The following is a 20,164-nucleotide window of genomic DNA, read 5'->3' as shown; positions in this document are numbered from 1 at the left end:
GTTTCAGCTAATTTTGATCCGCGCAGCCCGCCGTCCACCATCACGTGCCGGCCTGCCGCTGCCGCGTAGCTTGGTGGGGGGCGGCTCTGCCAGGCGCCGGGCAGGAAGGGAGGCGGCTGTCGTGCCATTCTTAAAGGGACCCGAGGGAAGGCGAAAGGCTGCTGACGGCCGGAAGGAAAATGGTGAGTTGCTGCTGGGGAGGGTGGGGGCCGGCCGGGGGGCTGGGCCAGCCCGCCGGGCTTTCCTGTTTGCCAGAACCGGTCTCGGCGGGCAGCGCCCGGAGTGGGTCGGCGGCCGCTTCCGGCCAGGCTGCTGGTGGGTACCCACAGTCTGAGTCTTGGCCTCCGTCCGCGGACGCTGCCGCCTCGCCTAAGGGCAGCATTCTCCTGCCGGGCCCGGGGTCGAACCGCCCAGCGGGCTTGGCGACTAGGGTGCGGCCAGCGGGGGTGGGTGATCCTCACCGGTCCTTCTGGATGGAGGGCTCTAGCTGCTGCTCCGCTGAAGGGTCGGAGGGGCCGTGGGTCTGGCCCAGCCGAGGGCTCCCCCAAACGCCGGCTTTTCTCCCAGGGCCCGGGCCAGGCCCAAAGGGCCGGTGGACGCCGAGCACTTTCGGCCTGGCCGCCTTTGCGGGGGAGGGCTCGAATTCTGACTCCATCCTCTCGGCCTCGCCTTAGTTTCTTTTTCCTCCTTCCCCTGGCCTGCCTCTAAGGATTTCTCCTTATCCTTGCTTTCTTCGAGTTATGGCAGTTGGAAATCTTTTGACTCAGTGCTTTGGCCCTTGGCTTTAAAGTAAGTGTCAAAAGCTTAGTTTTGCGTGGTCTGGGGGTTCTGGCTTCCGTCTCGTAGGGGTTCGACCCCGCACTCAAAAATAAAGTGTAGAATTAAATTAATTACCCAACGAGGATCTCCTGGATCTTTCCCATCGGGTTTTAAAATATGCTTCTCGTGTCTTTAATTACAAGCAAAACACAAAACTCCCACTGTTCTATTCTCTGACCTCCCACTCATTGCTCAACCCACTTCCATCGAATAGATCTTGTCTTGGTCACTAATTCCAAGGGACTCACTCTTCAATTCTCATGTTTCCTGACCTTTCAGCTGCATTCTGGGTGTTGATCACGCTCCCCTCTTTGAAGCATTTTCTTCCCTCGTGCTTCCCCCTTGGCTTTTAGGATCCAGAACTGGTTTTTCTCCTAGTCGTCTCCTGTTGTTGGTTTGTCTGTGTCCCATGCATTTCTCCTATCCTGTACATCACAAGTAGGAGTCCTAGGCTCCATTCTAATGCTTCATTTAACATTCTGTATTTTTTTCTCCTTTGTTTCTTACCTACACTCATAGCTTCAATTACCACTTACCTATATGTAGATAACTTGTGAATTTGTAGTGCAGACCTTGCTTCTGAGATCCAGCACAGATATTTATATCCCACTATTTAGTTAACATCCCCTGGGAAGCTTTTCCCCACCTGTAAGCCCCCTCAGTTTGTCCAAAATAGAACTCATCTCTTTCCCCTCAAACCTGGTGTTCCTCAGTGTTCCTTAACTTAGTGAAAGGTAGCACTGTTTAAGTCTTACACAAGCCAAAAAGCTTAGGAGTCACCTTTTTTACCAATCCACCCCTCCTAGTATTGGCTGTCACCAGCTCCTTTGTGCTGACTAAGTGTGGGCTAAAGTCAGGCTGTCTGGCTTGAGTCCTGGCTCCCCTAGTTGGATAACTTTGGGGAATATACTTAACTTCTCTAAATCTTATTAATAAGTTTCTTGCAAATTGGGTATAATATAATACCCATCTAATGGGATTGTTTTGAGGATGAAGAGAGATCCATGTAAAGTACATAGCACAGTGTTTTCTCATAGCGTTTAATACATGTTAACAATTATTAACAGAATTCACCTGCTTCTCTTTATCCTCATCAGTTTGTCTAAGCTACTTTTCATCTCTCACCTGGACTAGCCTTGTCAGTTAACTAGTCTTGGTCTATTCATCCAGGTGCTCTGCCTGTTTCCTGCATGCAATCTGATCACTTTCCCTGTCACCACCTACTTAAAACACCTTAGTGGTTTCCCTTTGCTCATAGGATAGAGACCAAAATACTTAGTATGACCCAGTGGGCCCTATGTGGTCCAGCCCCTGCCAGCCTCCTCTTGTACGTGTTACAGCTCGTTCTCTGTGCTTGAGTCACACTGGCCTTTCGTTATCTTAGATGTGCTGTGCTCACTTTAATCAAAGGGTTTTTACATAGGCAGTTTTGGTCCTTTAGATGCATTTTTCAGGCAAGTCTCCTGTAACCATGCCGTTGTCCACTAGTCATAAGTTCTCATAGCATCACGTTGCTCTCCTTTCTAGCTCTTATCCTAGGTACAAACAAGTGTATATTTTTTTACCTGATGATTTTGATGTACGTCTGTTTTCTAATAGACTTTATAAGCTCCTTGAGGGGCCCATAGTTTTAATCTATTTATTTTATATCATTGTATCGCTAGCACTTAGCACGTGCTGATGCTCATTAAATGTTCATTGTGTGGATTATCCAATAAATGACCACTTGAGTTCAACTCTCCACTTTGTATGTTAATATTTACCATATAGTGTTGTTTTCAGGGTGTTATACTGATTTTTAAATGCTTCTATTGACTGGAAGCATTAGAGTTGGCTGAGCCGTGGTCCTTTTTCTTGTAGGAAGGAATTTTTGGCCTTATTAAGGTATTGGGAGGGGTGAAAATGAAGAAAAAAGCAATATAGATTAAATCACAGCATGTTTTTCACTTGGTTTACTATTCTTAGAGTGTCAGGATTGCACAAGCAGCTCTGGGTATCAGAACTGTAAGATAAGGCTCATGACAAATTGCTCTTTGCCTGCAAAAATCTAAAGTATTTATTAGTTTCTACTAAAGGGTTCGATCTGTGGTGATGAAAGATTGGAAATTCTAGTTTTCTGATTTATATCTCTTTCTTGAAAGATAGGAAAAAATAGACTAGGCTTGAATACTGCTTTCAGGAAGCTCCATATGACTTAGCATTTCTTTCTCTAAAGAGAAGTAAAAGGATGGACATACATGACTCCTACAGGAGCCTAATTTATTGGCTAATATGTATTGGTGGGATGTACTTTCTAATTGTATAAGTAGCACATCCTATGGTATATCGTAACTTATATGTTACCAGTGTTATGAATTTAAAGGACAACTTAAAATTGATAGCTATTTACTGTTGTAACATATGCTCTTATTTACCCAACACTGGATGAAAAAGCAGGCTTTTATTAAATTTTCCTTTTAACTTAAAACTTGAAGCCTTAATTCTTTTGGATTGTAATGAGACATGTATTTGGCATTCATCTCAAAACTCTTTTAATTTTCTGAAGAAGTGGGTGGTGCGGGGAGACCCATAGATGAAGAGACCAAAGAATGTGGACCTTGTTTGCAACCTGACTCAATCAAACTCACTGTTAAAAAAGAAGAAAAAAATTAAAACAATAGGGAAATTTGAACTTTGAACTCTACTTGAATAATTCACTGGAATTATTATTAGTTTTTTTTAGGTGAGATAATGTTATTGTCCTTATGTTTTTAATGGCACATACTGTCATTTTATTAATACATATTAAAATATTTATAGTTAAAATGATTTGGGGCCTTTCCTATATGACGGTCCGTGGGGGCAGTATTGAGGGTTTTGGATGAAATAAGATTACCTATGTGTTGATAATGGTTGAAGCTGAGTGTTAAGTGCATAGGATTTCACTATACTATTCTCTACTTTTGTATGTGTTCAAAGTTTACACATTAAAGAAAAAGATTTCCATCCACATGCTTGCAATCAATAGTGCATTTGTACCACTAAAAAAAGAGTGCTTTTGATAATTTCCTTGCCAGATTTCTGGAGAAGAGTTTCTAATATTTTTTCATAATTTATAAAAGGTTCTTTGAGTGTTTATATTTGTTTCATCTGGTTTTGCTTTCATAATTCTTAATAGCTCCTTTTTTTGATCCCTGTAGTCATTTAATTAAGATATACAATGTAATTGGTCTTTACTCTTATGGTTTATTTTTCATACTTTTGCTTCTTTTAATTTTTTTTCATAGTTGTGAGACTCAAAAATGAACTAAGGCCTTACTAACTCTAAGTGTAATAAGATGATTTTCCTGTTCTTGCTGCATAGTGCAAAAATATTATACTTTATAACAGCAATGATCCTTGACTTTTCCCTTATTCTTCCCTTCCTCTACAGTTCTGATGAAATTGCACATTATTATGTGTCTAGTTCTTTGAGATATTTGGTAGCCAAAGAGAAAGTATACCCGACATATAAGATGAACAAAGGTGTATAATTTTTTTTTTTTTTTTTTTTTTTGCGTTGCGCGGGCCTCTCACTGTTGTGGCCTCTCCCGTTGCGGAGCACAGGCTCCGGACGCGCAGGCTCAGCGGCCATGGCTCACGGGCCCAGCCACTCCGCAGCATGTGGGATCTTCCCGGACCAGGGCACGAACCCATGTCCCCTGCATCGGCAGGCGGACTCCCAACCACTGCGCCACCAGGGAGGCCCCAAATGTGTATAATTTAATAATGTAGATACAAAGCTTGGTAGATGTAAAAGCTCTTTAAGTGTTCATGTGTTTCACGTTAATACTTTCACATAATTACGACGTTTGTAGGTGTCAGTATACCTTCTTAAAGGTATTAGGTTTTATAACTTTAACATGTACATATGTATATTGAAGTCATGGCATTTGATAACATGATTTTTTTCTTTTCTAGAGTGAGTCTTTGGTAGTTTGTGATGTTGCTGAAGATTTAGTGGAAAAGCTGAGAAAGTTTCGTTTTCGCAAAGAGACGAACAATGCTGCCATTATAAGTAAGCTAAAAGCGATTGTCTCCGTTACATGGTCTTAGTTTGGAGTTTGGCTTTATCCTATAGCTACATCGAATAACCTGAACCTTTAGAAAGTTACCTCCTCCAGTTTTAATTCCCCCCCCACCAGCCCCCATCTGTCACTTTAAAAAATAACAGCTACTGTCACAGAACAGAGGCAGAGTGTCCTACCTCCGCCCTCAGCTGCCTACACAGCTCTGGAGAAGATGATCATCTTCTTGGTCACTTGGTCATTTGTAGTGACCCATCCAACTCCATCCTTTAACTTCTCAGGAGACTAAAAATAGCCTGGCCATTCATCCCCAGACAGACACCTTTGCCTACACCTAAAGTGGTACAGTTCAGCATTATGTTTAAAGTGATTTGAGGTCTTAATTCAATTGTAGACTTGAACTCTAGTTTCATGGAGAGTACTTTTAAGTGTCACTGACTTTTGACAGTAGAAAGAATGATTTGTATATTGCCTCTTCCACTGTGAACTGTATGTGATGTTATGCAGATATCTTTTATATTCTTAGGTAACATTTAATATGTGGGTAGTGATTTAGAAAGATAAAGGAAGGATGAGGGGGTGAGAATGTAAAACTCTATATACTGTTAACAGAGATGCATCTGGCAGATGTGAATTAATGAGGTGGTGACAGCTTGTTGAATTATGGTTCTTTTACAAACAAATACTACAACGTAGGCATACAGTTCTTAAAAGTGACAATGTGTGTCAGTGCCATTTTGCCACAAAGAGTAAAGCTATTTGAGATCATATTGTGTCTCACAGGATTTACTATGAAATTAGTGCAAAATAAAAAATTGGATAACTTTTCAGAGTAATGGAAAAGAATACAGGCATAGATTATCTAAACATATTTCAGTTTGGCTTTGGGCTCTGTTGCATGTATTTTAATAGAGCTATCACTACTATTTGGTAATTCACTTTCTCAGAATACTCCTACTGCACCATGAAATCCTGACTCTGGAGAAGCTGGGAATCTGGCGGTTGTCTGTCCTGACCCTTGGTCCACGTTTCGCTTGCAATTCTAACCAAGTGCAATAAACCAGTCTCAGTCACAGTGACCTTTTCAGACCTTTTCTTATCATCTAGGAAGTGCATTTGAGTTATGAAGTTCTTCATATACACAGTAAATGTAAGGAGTTGACATAAAGTTCTAAATTAGCAAATTAGGTGCTGGGAATTCTGGGTAAAAGCTTTTAAGTGCTGACTGCTTGTAGAGTCAAGCTTGTGTTTTATGCTTGTGTTTCTTCCTATTTTAATTTTGGATGCCAATAAAAGGGCTAGGACTCTGCGGGTTGGGTAGATCCAGTCACATCAGAATCACAGTTTACTCATACTATATTTTTATTTTAGTGAAAATTGATAAGGATAAACGCCTGGTGGTGCTGGATGAAGAGCTTGAGGTTTGTTGGATCAGCTAAATATAGTTTTATCATTAAGCAATTATTATTGCCCAAAGATGCTATATTAGTTACAGTTACTTTTAAAGCAAGTTCTAAACCTTTAGACATGATCATTATGCATGAAAAGCATGTGCTAATTATTGTGTAGTGCATTGTCTTGCTAATATAATCACTGTCCATAAAACATTAATGAAATCCAGGGTAATAAGTAGTAGAAGTTAGGGCTATATGTCTGGTAAAAACTGAATCAACTTTATAACTTGCTTCTAAATTGGTTGGCCAGTAATTAAAAACTAAAGCCCTTTAACCTAAGTGTTTAGTGTGTCAAGTTAAGTAACTAATTTAGAGTGAAAAGAAATTAACTTTTTTCCCCTAAATCAGATATTGTTGTTGCTCTGAGGAGTTGGCTTATTTCACTCAGTATTTCCTGACAGTTGGAACATGAGCATAGACTACTCTGCCTCTTGGCCCCATGTTTAGTTAATACACAGAGCTAAACTGAGTGGGCTGGAGTAGGCTTTCATTGCACTGAGGTTTTAATAACCTCAGCTTATGTACAATTTAGTAAAATAAAATTTTATGTTGTGGTATGAGGTTATGAATTTATACCTATTAGTAGAATAGGTGCTTGGTATATCTCTTAAGAATTTATGGGTAAGAAAATGTTTAAAAGTTGTTTTCTTTATGGTTCCAGGGCATTTCACCAGATGAACTTAAAGATGAACTACCTGAACGACAACCTCGATATCCTTTTCTTAGTGCTTTAGAAAGATTTGTTTTTTTAAGTGGCCATCATTTTATTTATGAAGTTCGTTTGTTCAACTTTTTTTTTTTTTTTTTTTTTTTGCGGTACATGGGCCTCTCACTGTTGTGGCCTCTCCCGTTGCAGAGCACAGGCTCCGGACGCACAGCCTCAGCGGCCATGGCTCACAGGCCTAGCCGCGCCGTGGCATGTGGGATCTTCCCAGACTGGGGCACGAACCCGTGTCCCCTGCATCGGCAGGCGGACTCTCAACCACTGCGCCACCAGGGAAGCCCCGTTTGTTCAACTTTTAAAAGGCATATTTTACAAAATTTTCTTCACCATGATCATGACCAAATTATTCAATAAAATGTATGCTCGTATTGGAAAAGAACCAAAAAATTAATATTATTTTTTAAAAGTTCCTTTTATTATTACATGTTTATAATAAAAATTGAGAAAGAGAAAAAATCCATATTAAATCTATACTTTTAATAAGTTTATTTGTGAGAGAGTATAAGATGTTATAACTTTTTGGGGGGGCCCATTTATAATTTTGTGGAAAGATAATGAATAATGTAGGTGTGGCCTAAATGGATAGGATAGAAATTAGCCACCCACTAGCTCCCCTGGTGCGTGTTTTCTTTCAGAATTTTGTTGATAAGTACTTGTCTCAAACAGAGCGGCAATTTTAGTTTCCTTAACTTGAGAAAAACCTTCATTGTGTATAGTTATAAGTATCAACATGACGATGGAAGAGTTTCATACCCTCTGTGCTTTATTTTCTCCAGTCCTGTTGGTAAGTGAATTTCTTTAAATAGTGCATATTTGGTTCTGATCAAATTAAACCTTTTTTTTTTTTTCTTTTTTCTTCTCTGCGTTACGCGGGCCTCTCACTGCTGTGGCCTCTCCCATTGGGGAGCACAGGCTCCGGACGCGCGGGCTCAGCAGCCATGGCTCACGGGCCCAGCCGCTCCGCGGCATGTGGGATCCTCCTGGACCGGGGCACGAACCCGCGTCCCCTGCATTGGCAGGTTGACTCCCAACCACTGCGCCACCAGGGAAGCCCCTTAAACCATTTTTATACTAGACAAATTTTATGCTCATTTTAAGGAGGAAAAGTGTTGAATAACCTAAATTACAGTATGTGCACACGCACATACACACATGAGTGCATCCCTAAAAAGAAGTTACTATAAAGCATCATCTCTTAGAACTTGCTTTTCTTAGGATAGATTCCTAGAAGTGTAGTTAGGTCAAATTGTACAGACGTTTTAAGGAATTCGAAATGTAATGACATTTTAAAATATCAAAAGTACATTTCCTTCTGTATTTTAATTTTATAAGTATGTGAACTATGTTATGATATATATTTGGTGTTTATCTTTAAAATAGTAGTTACCAGTGATATGCCTATAATCTTGAGAATAGTCCCAGAATAGCTTACATTGGATATTAAAATGGCTTATTGGTATTTAAAGTATCCATTATCACCAGAACTCCCACTGCCACCACCATTCAAGCCCACAATAAAGTTTCTGCTCACTGAACTCCTCCCTGAACTTTATTATTTGTATCATTTATGTAGCACTTAAAATATACTGCAGTCTATTTTTTAATTAATATGTAAACAGACCATAACCTTTTTTCAGAGTTAATCTCCTGACACTACTGACCCAACAGCATCCCAAAACCTATATATATTAGGCCTCTGTAAAATTGATCTTGATATTTACCGTCAAAACTAAGTGCTGAAAAGTTTTAAAGTATTTGCAAGGCTCTAAAAGTCAAGATCTTTAGAGATCTAGCCTCATTTATTTTTGCTGACCTAAAGCCTTGTTCATTAGTAATATAGTTGTTTCTCTTTGTGCAGGCAGTATGCAGTGTAAGACTCAAAATACAGCCTTTACACATTTAGACAGAAGTTTTTGTAAACCTGATAGCATAGGAAATCCTAAATGTGTCATTTTTATAAAGTAAATAATGAAAACTCATCACTCTTTCAAAATTTAAGTCTCATTTCTACTCTGATCTGTCTCTTCCAGGATGTAAGCCTGAACAGCAGATGATGTATGCTGGGAGTAAGAATAAGCTAGTCCAAACAGCTGAACTCACCAAGGTGGTATTTATATTTGACTAACTTGTTGAGACAATTTTTTCCCTTTGAAAATAGAGCAATACCCAAGTAATGTGAAGAGTTAAGTATTTCTTTATGTAGGTGAAAGTTATTTAGAACAGAGCAGTAAACTAGAGCTTTTTATTAGTTGGAAATAGAGTGATAGAAGTCTTTAACCAAAAGTGTGTTTTTGGAATGAAAATTATAAGTTGATTGCAAGAACTTGTATTCAGAATATAGGCAGCTTTAGAAAACTGCTCAATCTATTGAGAATTTTTCATCTTCCATAATGTAATTTCTAGTAGATAAATGCAGCATTTGAAGCTTCTCTGGGCCCTTGACCATAGAATAAATGAACCAAATTCTGTGCAAGAATTCCATGCTATGCAGTTAACTGTATTGTTTCCAAATCTAAAATTAAATTTTTAAGGATACGTATTAGCTTTATTAAGTTAGAACATTCTGTTTCATATGAGACACCTGCTTCAAGATTTAACATGTTCCCATTGTTTTATGGCGTTTTTGAAGGTTAAAGGTAAGAGTGGTACTTGCTTTCAAACTTTAACTTCCATGCATTAGTTTGAGTTGAAAAAGTATATACATTTAACGTTTTGAAACAGAATTTTACATCACTGGAATGGTATTAAATAATATTTCCTTTCAGGTTTTATTTTAAGGAGAGCATCAGGGTTTTCCCCTTGGGTGCTTAATTATCAACCCAGGTGATGCTTTTAAGTGCCCTCTGCTTTTTCCCTTTAGCCCACATGATTGTCATTGATACCAGCAACTTATAGACACTACTTATCCTCATTTGGACCACGGGAATATGCTGGAGTTGCTCTAAGGGGATTGGGTGGTTAGGAAGGAGCTCTGTTAACAGGCTCATGTCTGTTCTAACCCTAGGCATGCCCTAAAGTGCTGGAATTAAGGCATTACAATTTACAAGTTACTTTTACAAATAATCTGATTGAATCCTCACCACAACTCTGTAAGTTGATGGTGAAACTCCTGTTCTTAGCTGGGAAAACTGAGGTTCAGAGGATGAATGACTTGCCTAGGGTTGTATATTAATACATTTCAGAGCTAGGATTCAAACTTTCATCTGGCCTCAAATCGCATCCTTTCTGCTCTATTACATTGTCTTTTTATAGCCGTTATACTTTCTGGGCCTGTGTGTGTTCAGATTCTGGCTAGAGATTTGTGGCTGTGGACCACTAATCTATCCTTATGGAAACAGCTGGTATTTCCTCCACTTGCGGAGGATCAGCACCTGTTCTTCCAGTTCCTAACTGGATTGATTTTAAGTGTGTATATTTGGCTCTCTCTTTTAGTGGGTAATATTTACAAAACTACTCTTTCAGAACATTTGTAGATTTGTGCTTTTAAGAGTTTTGATTTTATGCTGTCTTGATTGCTAAACTTTGGTAACTGAGGCCCTAGCACTTAAAGAAACGTAAAGGTGTATCTAATTTACACAAATTAAGTCATGACCAACATGAAAGGAAGGAGAATTTGGTATTTAATACTCAAATATACAAAATATTTGATTTTTTTCTTAAGGTATTTGAAATAAGAAATACCGAAGACCTAACTGAAGAATGGTTACGTGAGAAACTTGGATTTTTCCACTAATGTGAACTTCTGTGTTTCTAAAGTATTTATGTATTAACCTGACCATACTGGAACCAGACATAAATACTTATTTATGCCTAAAAATGCACTGTTATTTACAGTTTGTTACCTGCAGTAAAGAAAAATTCTTCATTTGTTCAAAGTTTGAACAAAGGGGAAATCATCTTCATAGTAATGAAACTTTGTAAAGTGTTTCCTTATATTTGTAATTGTTAGGTGGACTACTTCTCTCCAGGGACTTTTTGCACTCTTGTGACTAATTTCTACAACTTATGGTTCAGAATTTGTTACTATTTACAGACACCATTGGAAAGTGGGTATTAGATTGTGATAGACAACAGTTGCCTCCTTTTGACAAATACTGGATATTAGCAGTTTATATATGAAAATAGCATATTATCACTTGTCAAATCTTTGAAATCAATTTGGGATAGAAGACTTGAGTGACCCAATTTTGAGCCATGAATAATAACTTACTATAGTATAATCTGCATTACAAACATTTTTTCATCAATTCCATGCCTTCTTAATTTTCTATATCCTTTTAATCAAGTCCAGAAACTTTTCATCAATTGCTTGTTCTTAAGGTCTGGAAGTTAGATTTTATAATAAAGTTATGACTATTAGGTTCTCTTCTTATGGAAAATAGCATTTTAGTCTTAGAAATTGATGGATTGTAACTAATTAAGGGTCTCATTCCTGGTTGTGTCATTTCTAGATAGTTTTGAATCTAGGTTAATAACACTTTATTTATAAAGCACCTCTTAATGTTGTCCTGTGAATACTAGTTATTTTACATGTGTTAATACTGTGCCTTTGATTTGTTAGCTTTAAATTTAGTTTAAGACTCTTACACTGCCAGTATTCCAGATTTGGTGAAATTAATACTTTTGTAAAGGGTCCAAGTAAAACAATTTTCTAATATGTGTATCTGAAATTTGTAATAAAATCAACTTGATATTTTAAAAATTCCAACTATCCACTTGGATTGGTGAATATATGGCAGTTGAGAGTTATAATTTGGGGCATATTTGTGATTAGTTTTGTGCCATAGGAAAAAAAATGGTTATCGTAAAACCTTGGCCATAGTTAATAACATTAACACGTCAATAGAAATCTGATCTTACATCCTAAATGTCAGAAGATATTCTAAACTGGATACCTGTCTTGTTAGATGATGGCATCCTTGACATTTTTAAAGCAAGGATTCTGATATATAGTGTACTTTAAAAACATATGAGTAACTGTTTAAGATTATCTTGACATTAATTTGACAAAAGGTCTTGAGACTCTAAAGACTACCCAGATTTGGTGAGTGAATTCTTTTATTAAGAATATCTTAATCATTTCAAAACTAGCAAAGGCTTTTTTTTAATGTTGGCGTATCTCCCATTCATATGTGCTTTGCGTTTTTTTAAGGTTTCTGTGCCAACTTTAATAAAGAGGTGAAGATAGTTGGAATTTTCACAATATTGAATCTTCTATTCCAACACTGTTTGGCTTCACTAATCTAAAAAACAGGAAGCAATAGGAAGTTAGTTGGAGATGAGGAAGTGCTAGAGGGGGTATTTGTTTTGGTTAATGAATGGGAAGGGTTCTTTATTCCAATTTCCAGAGAGAGAGAACTTCATCCAGGAAGTTTAAGAATTCTTTAAACAGCTATTTTGATATTGGAGAATAGTGCTGATAATTCTGCAGAAATGCATATGTAATCCAAGTGACTGGACACTTCTTCTAATGTTTTTGAATGAAGGAAATGATATTTTGTTTCATCAGGTTCGCAGCAATAAGAGAATCTAGGGCTGCAAGAATGTATTTTTTAGTGAGGTTCCTTATTTTGTCTTGCATGTTTTAGGTGTTGTTGTTGTTTTTTTAATTTAATTGGAAGGTCCTCCATAATGTCAGATAATACTGACCTCCATACACAGAACTCTTAGCTCCCCTTTTCTCTAACAGGGACAAAGAGCTGTGATAAACCATGCTTTTTTGAGCTTGTCTGTCTCCTTATCGATAACGTGTATTTTTGCAAGACAATAGATGAGGCTAGGGAATCAGTAGAACATTTTTTTCACTTCCTTGGTCCTATAGGGAGAGTTATAGACTCCTTGTCCTAGAGTGTTCTCTGTTTTTTATATATATTTCCCTTTCATCTAACCAAATTTTGCATTGTTCTTTTTAAGTATATTTCCTATTTAATCTCTTTTTCTGCCTTCTCCCTAATAGTAACTCCAGATTTTGTAATTCCAGTTTTTACATTCCATTTCTGGTACAGCCATTCCCATTCAGCCTTCAAACTTCATCTTTCCTTTTTGGCAGCTGCTTTTTTCCTGGGAACCTCCTTCATGGTCTTCTAAGTCACCATTAGTTTTGAGATTGTTGGCCTTGTATAAGTTCTGCATAGCATCTAATGTTGTCAAAATAGAACTGACATGTTTTTTAGTATGATTTTTGTGGCAACATAAATGACATATGAAGAAAACTGTTCTCAGGTGACTATGCTGAAATTCCAAAATGTCAAAGAGTTTGAATAGTATTCACTTTGTTCTGGTATTGAAGCAATTATGTTAGGAAAAAAGTTGTTTGACTGGCTGTTTTTGTTTAATTGACTTCTAAAATAAATGTTCAAATTGTCTATTTCTAAAAAGTTTACTAAATGCCTAGTGCAGTTAAACATACTCTTGTTTAAGAGGGTGTTGCTGAATTTTGTATTGTCATTACTAAATGATCTTTGTAGCAAAATGTCAGCACTTTTCTCTCCCTTTTTCTCTCCTATTTTCAGGAGTCGAACGTAGCCATAAACTGTATCCTGGTCTGACACTTTAAAAATTTTCCAGTTAGAGGAGTTTATTGCCAAATTAAATTTGGCTGTCTTTGTTCCCCACTCATATAGATAGTAAGGAAGGGGTTCTTAAAAATATGTCTGGACTACCTTAAAACACGAGCAATGTCATTAATCCATAATGTGGACTAGTGATGAAAAGATATTTTCATAAGAGTTTAAATGCTGATATTTGGTGGAAGTAGAGAGTAACTCGTAATCTATCAATTCAAATATTCTTAGTATGGTTGCTTTCCCTGTTTGTTCAATAGACTGATAATACTGGAATCTACAGAATTTGAGCCTGTACAACTTATGTGAAGAAGTGTCTCAAACATTTCTGGATGAATCTTATTTTGTATTTCTGGAAAAATGTAACTCTTTTAGGCCACTTAACATCAGTGCCCCCAAGTGGAATATTCTTGAGAAACTTGTTTCTTATTATGCCATTTGACATTTCAAATCAGTGATCATCTTCCTATGATATTTAAAACAACTACATTAAGGTTGTGATAGAAACTGTGTTTTCTTGCTTTTTGGAGTATAGTTCATACACGTGTAATTACTTGAATATTGTTTGAGATCACTAACATGCCAGGGTAGTTCCCACTGATTTAGGTGGTCCAATGTAATCTCATTCAGGAGGCTTGAAACATTAATGGTTTAGTCTTGTGAATTTTAACAGTTTCCTGTCATCGTTTAACAAAATCAACAACTGGCACAACTTCTGAAGCTGTGGTTTCAGTCTGTGCGAGTTCATATTGCATGTTTATTTTGGACAGTCTTCTGTTAAGCATGGTGCTTGTACTGGTTTAAATAAAATGTTAACATGAAAGGACTTACAGCTTTTCATTGTTTACTTGCCTCCTTTCCCTTTTGGAGTTATTTACTGTTACCTGCCGGGCTCAATTGTGGCATCTGTGTGAACCACACAGATTCAGTTGTTTACTTTATCTGGAAAAACCGAGAGGCAGAATAAGTGGATCACTTGGCAAAAGTAGGAACGGGTGAGGGAAAATATAACGAGATTATAAAAATTTCTAAAACTTGGTCTGATACTAAAATGGTTTATTTGTAGGGGCAGAGGGCATTATTTCAAATGATGAACGCTTGCTTTCAAAGGGAAGGACTGTAAGTTAGAGGGTCTGTGTATTTTGTAAGAAATCAAATTAAATTGAAGGATCTTTTATTGAATATGGTTTATCACCATTTATTAAACGTCCGTTAAAGACCCATTCTGCCTATATCACAGACTGTTGTCCGTGGTTTGTGTGTCGTGGGTATCTATTGAATGAATACAAGTCAACAGTACTTAACATAGTATTTAGACTTTACCATATACTTCTTGTGATTGACTATGTAGTAGTCACAGTTTGTTTACAATTGTGAAAGGAGCTGTTTTTGCCTTCCTATATTCAAGAATCTCACAAGGAGAATTGGCCAGAGGAAACATCTTCCTTATTTCTCAAATTTAGCCATTTAGCTACTCACGGCCAGCTCCTAAATTTTTTCACCTTCATTGTCTTTTTGTCCTTTTCAGTTTTCAGCATCAAAAAGCATTTCTAATCACTTACCCTCACAGTGAGGGCCCGCTCTCATTTGCATGAGGGCGCACCCTGAGTGGATACTCTTTCCTTGTGTGGTATATTTTTAGCTATGTTGGGAAGCCAGTTAGAGGAAAGATCTTATCGCTGAGCATCAGGGGGTTCTCTCATCCTTTGCTTGAGATCTGCCCCTAGGCTGCATGAAAGCTCCCTGCTGAGGTAACCCTCTTTTCCAATTACAGGAAAGAAAACGCAGAATGTCTGGGTTGCATCCAAAAGCCACCATGTGGTGCCCCGACAAAGCAGGGGGAAGGCTGTGTGTGTGTGTGTGTGTGTGTGTGTGTGTGTGTGTGTGTGTGTGTGTGTGTGTGTGTGTGTGTGTGTGTGTGTGTGTGTGTGTGTGTGTGTGTGTGTGTGTGTGTGTGTGTGTGTGTGTGTGTGTGTGTGTGTGTGTGTGTGTGTGTGTGTGTGAGCGAGGGGGGTAGGAGTGGGGATGGGGACCGGGGCGGGGGCGGGCGGTGGATTCTAGACACTGTTACCTACACAATTAAGTATAGATTCTGTTACCCTGGAATTAAGTCCTGCCATACTGTGACCTATTCCTTACCTGTAATGGATGGCGGATCCCAATACACCACAGACCTTTGTTAGGTAGAAATACCCCTGCCACTGCTCCTTGCTGAAGGGGCAAGGTACTCCTGTCTGCAGCTCTCTCCCCATCGTCAGTACACACAGGATCTCTCCCAAGGGCCACCAGCCTCTAAGATGTTGCCTAACTGGAAACACTGAGTTGGGCCAATTGCTTTCCCAGTGTTCGTCTTGTTACTTTATAAAGAGGTACAATTCAATTATAGTTCAATTCCTGATATTGGGACGATGATCTCATTCTCTTGAATGAGGCCATTAGCAGTGGGAGCTGAACTCGGAAGAATGCTATTAGATGGATTAGAGGCCAAGTGCAACCTACAGAGCAGAGGGAAAGAAGATGCCAGCTGGGGAGGTATAGAATGAAGCAGGTGTGCAGTGAGCAGCTGAATCGTGTCAAATTTGGAGCCCTGAATTGAAGGGCCACTCTCCTGGCTTCTAGGTTCCTAGAGCCTCCTTTGATCCAGGGCCACTCTTCAGAGTCCCCCTCTTTCTGAGGCCTGGTTGGTTGGTCAGCTTTTTCTGGGTTCCTCTGCATGTCTATCCTTACTAGAAACCCTCCATGACTTAAGTCAATGTGGACATGTCTGTTCACTTGCATAAAGCACCTAACCCCAGCGCTACCTCTGGTTTCATCTGCCCCTATTCCCTACATTTACACTATCTCCAGCCCAACTTTTATACCAACATGCCCTGGCCCTATCCCCCACCAACAGAAACACCTCTTCCCCATGCTGCTGCTGCCTGCCAAAATCAGTGATCTTCAAAAAGCATCTCAAATGCCGTTTAAACCATGAAGTCTACTGTTTGTTGGACTAAATATAGCATCTTCTTAAAACACACACACACACACACACTCACTCTTTACGGCCAGGAGCCCATTGCCCAGGTGCACCCTCAGGACAAAACAACCAACCCCCCCCACCCCCCGCAGTCCCCATGGGGCCAGTTCCTTCCAACCCTGTGGCTGTCTCCATTCCTTGAGACCTGGTAGCTGGCTTTGACAGAAACAATCTCTGCTTGATGGCGGTATGGCTCCATAAATGCCACTAAGCGCCTAACCCTAAGCAAAAGGTAGAAAAGATCTACCACTCAGAGAAATCCAGAGACAGTTTTAGTTATCTCTTTTCTTGTCTCTGGCTCCATAGCTTTTCTGGTCGCTCTTAAGAATTATGGAATTATGCTCAGTTTTTCAGGTAATACAAATTAAGTCTAGTCTAATGTCAGAACTTCAACATCTTAACTTTCTTTAAAGCTCCCTCCCTCCCATCTCCCTTTCCTCTACTCCACCTCCTTCAAGCTTGTTCCAGGCTGGGAAACCCACCATGTGACGTGGGGATTGGCCTGTCCCGCATTATTGCCCTGCTTTGCTCCTCCATTCACTAGGTGTCTTTGGGCCCTTGGGGATTAGAGGAAACGGGCAACATAAGGGAGCAGGAAAAGACTTATTAACCTGGTACAGATGTAACCTGGAGTTGGTGCCCTCTCGCGTGGCCAGTGTCAAATAGCAACGTTTTTCCCCCATGGAATGATTTCATGGGTTTCTTGCCAATTATCCCAGTAGGGGCTTTGGCTGCAAGACCCTTGACTCGGGTCATGCTCCCTATGGCTGGTGACTTTACAACCGTCCCTCCCAGCTCTTGGCTTCTAGCAGTCAACTCTGGTACCCTCCCTTTGTTTCTCCAGTCTGGCATTTTGAGCAGGGCCTGCAAGAAACACGTGTCTTTGCCTTGCTGCCTTCAAGGACGGTACAACTCTCTCGTTCTGCCATCTAGATCTAGCCCCGCATACCTCTCTGATCTCATTTTGTCCTATTCTAGCCCACTACACCTGAGCCAAGCTGCCTTATTTTTGTTCCTCCAACAGCAAGCTCAGTCTTTCTCACTAGCTGTAGCTTCTTCCTGGGAAGATTGCCCACTTTCCCCTCTGCACACCCCTGATCCCATCCCCTGCAATATTCCTGTGGCTGGCTCCTGTATTCTGAACTGAGCTTAAATGGTGCCGCTCAGAGGCTTTCCTATCATCCTTCCTAAGGTGGCAACACATTGATACTCACGGCCCATCTGTTCACATTCTCTGCATAGCACTTAACCACCATCTGATATTTTTCTAATTTATGTAACTGGTCTGATGAAGGATTCTCAAACGGAATATTATAACAAATTTTTGGTTGTTTTTTAAAAAACTGTTACCTCTGTTCCTTGTCAAGCCTCTCTTTTTCCCTCTGGTTAGAAAGCTTCCTTAATGATATATTTCCATAACATGTCAGTCGCTTAGTTGTTAAAAGTGCCTTTTCTGTTACTAAGATTCAGTTCTGTTCCTTTTAAAAATTCCGTCTCAAATTTGATTCAAACCTTTTCTCCCCATCAGCACAGGCTAAACTTATGGCTGGTGGTGGTGGGGAGCGCCCGTCCTCGGTCCCCTTGCACTGCCTTTCTTTCTCACTTATCCCCCTGGCGTGGGGATGGGGAAGCAGGAGACAGGAAAGGTGTTAGCTAATGCACCTGCTCAGGGCAAGCTGACTCTCTTCTCCTGGAGGGGTTTCTTCTTTGAGCATCCATCCCGTGCTGCTGGTGAGTAGGTTGCTTGCTTCTGGATGTCATTGCTTCTTTATTTAACACCAACTGGCTGTGGTTCCAAGAGTGGGACAGGTATTCAAACAATGATTCTTTCCTAGGGGTCGTCTTTTGGATTTTTAGATGTCTTTTGGGGGTTTCTTCATGGTTACTCTTTCTACGAATTTTGTTTTACTGGATTAATAAGCATCACTTCCCCCCATTTTCTTAGTTTTTAATGTATTCATTGCTATTTTTTGCCCAAATACCCCAATTGCCTAGAGCACTTCTTCCCAATACTTCAGCATATAGGAAAAGCTGTCAGTTCCCTTCTCCTTGGAGCCCTACTTCCCTGACTCCCATCTTCCCTCTAAATCTGCACACACACTGGGTGCTCTACAGGTATGAGGCCAGATGTCATCCTGAAGTTTCCCCCTCTTGCCTCTTAGTTGGAGCCCCTCGGTTGGATCCCATGTATTCCCTGTCTTGTGAACTCATTACGTTGAGGCTCATGGCACATGGGAGGAGAGCTTTTGTGTTTCTGAAAATGTTTTTCCTCCATACTCACAGTAAATTTGTGGTTTGGCTGGTGTGCCAGATATTTTTGGTTTGCTTCTCCAGACCCACTCTCTGCCCTTCTCTGGTCTCTGCCCTTCTCTGGTCTCTGCCCTCAAGGAGGCTGATGTTTAGAAACTATATCAACTGGCTCCTTTGCCTTCTGGTTTCTTTTTGATTTCAGCCAATCTCTTAAGAAGGATAGGGGGTGAGGATAGGGTATTTATTCCCTCCACCACTCCATTAGGGCTTCCCCCACAGGCTATGGCCCTCCACTGAAAGTCATTCCTGCACTCAAGGTAGTTCTCTCTACATGATCTGCTTTTTCTGAATCCTGGTAACCACTACCTCCTCTTCATCCTTCGGCCTGGTGATGGGAACAGCAAAGCTTTGAGGACTCCAGCATCCCTTCCCACCCTTTAGTAATAGCCCTTTTTCAAAACCCCCTCAAATTATTTGAATTTAGAGTGGCATCTCTTTTCTGGGTATTAAATTCTAGGATGGAAATCAGTTTCCCTCAGAATTTTAAGGTCATTGCTCCTCCACCTTCTACCTTCAATGTGCTGTTAAGAAGTCTGATGGGGCTTCCCTGGTGGCACAGTGGTTGAGAGTCCGCCTGCCGATGCAGGGGACACGGGTTCGTGCCCCAGTCTGGAAGGATCCCACATGCGGCGGAGCGGCTGGGCCCGTGAGCCATGGCCGCTGAGCCTGCACGTCTGGAGCCTGTGCTCCGCAACGGGAGAGGCCACAACAGTGAGAGGCCTGCGTACCACAAAAAAATAAAAAATAAAAAATAAAAATAAATAAAAGAAGTCTGATGCCTGTTGGACTCCAATTCTTTCATAAATTACATTCTTCTCCTCTCAGGAAGCTTTTGGGATCTTCTTATTTCTGGTGTTGTGAAATGTCTCTGTGATGAAACTTGGTATGGATCTGGTTTCATTCATTGTGCTAGATATCTGATGGACCATTTGAATCTGGGGATTCATATTCTTCAGTTTGAGGAAAATTATTTCCCATTATTTATTTGGTACAAATTAGGTACAGGCTTAATTTATATGATACATCACAATCATAGTTGTCAGCAATATTTGTATTTGTATACATACTGATATTTTCTCTTTAAACCTGTTTTCTATTCTAGAGAAGAATCTCCAAACAAAATCTCACCATGACTTAATTTCAGTACTAGCTCTTCATGTAGTTTGTAGATATGAGCTTTTATTTTATTTTATTTATTTATTTTTTGGGTGCGTTGGGTCTTCTCTGGG

The 20,164-nt window shown here is 39.8% G+C and overlaps 1 protein-coding gene across 1 annotated transcript; it reads left to right on the top strand.

The window, feature by feature from the left end:
• The first annotated feature begins 45 nt into the window (after positions 1–45).
• Positions 46–14,432, top strand: GMFB (glia maturation factor beta). The gene is made up of 7 exons (XM_081228868.1): positions 46–182; positions 4,759–4,855; positions 6,237–6,286; positions 6,981–7,030; positions 7,745–7,827; positions 9,074–9,147; positions 10,705–14,432. The coding sequence occupies exons 1-7, from the start codon at positions 180–182 to the stop codon at positions 10,774–10,776; spliced, it is 429 nt and encodes a 142-aa protein (XP_081084994.1). The 5' UTR covers positions 46–179; the 3' UTR covers positions 10,777–14,432.
• The last annotated feature ends 5,732 nt before the right edge of the window (positions 14,433–20,164 follow it).

This window comes from Mesoplodon bidens (assembly GCF_964165515.1).
Source record: "Mesoplodon bidens genome assembly, chromosome: 3".
Classification (NCBI taxonomy): Eukaryota; Metazoa; Chordata; class Mammalia; order Artiodactyla; family Ziphiidae; genus Mesoplodon; species Mesoplodon bidens.
Note: the sequence above shows the minus strand (reverse complement) of the source record. Positions and strands in the feature narration are given on the sequence as shown.

Excerpts from the sequence above, each read along its gene's own strand:
- GMFB (XM_081228868.1), top strand. Across the intron at positions 6,287-6,980 it reads TGCTGGATGAAGAGCTTGAG|GGCATTTCACCAGATGAACT; the intron begins GTTTGTTGGATC and ends TTATGGTTCCAG. Across the intron at positions 7,031-7,744 it reads CTACCTGAACGACAACCTCG|CTTCATTGTGTATAGTTATA; the intron begins ATATCCTTTTCT and ends CTTGAGAAAAAC.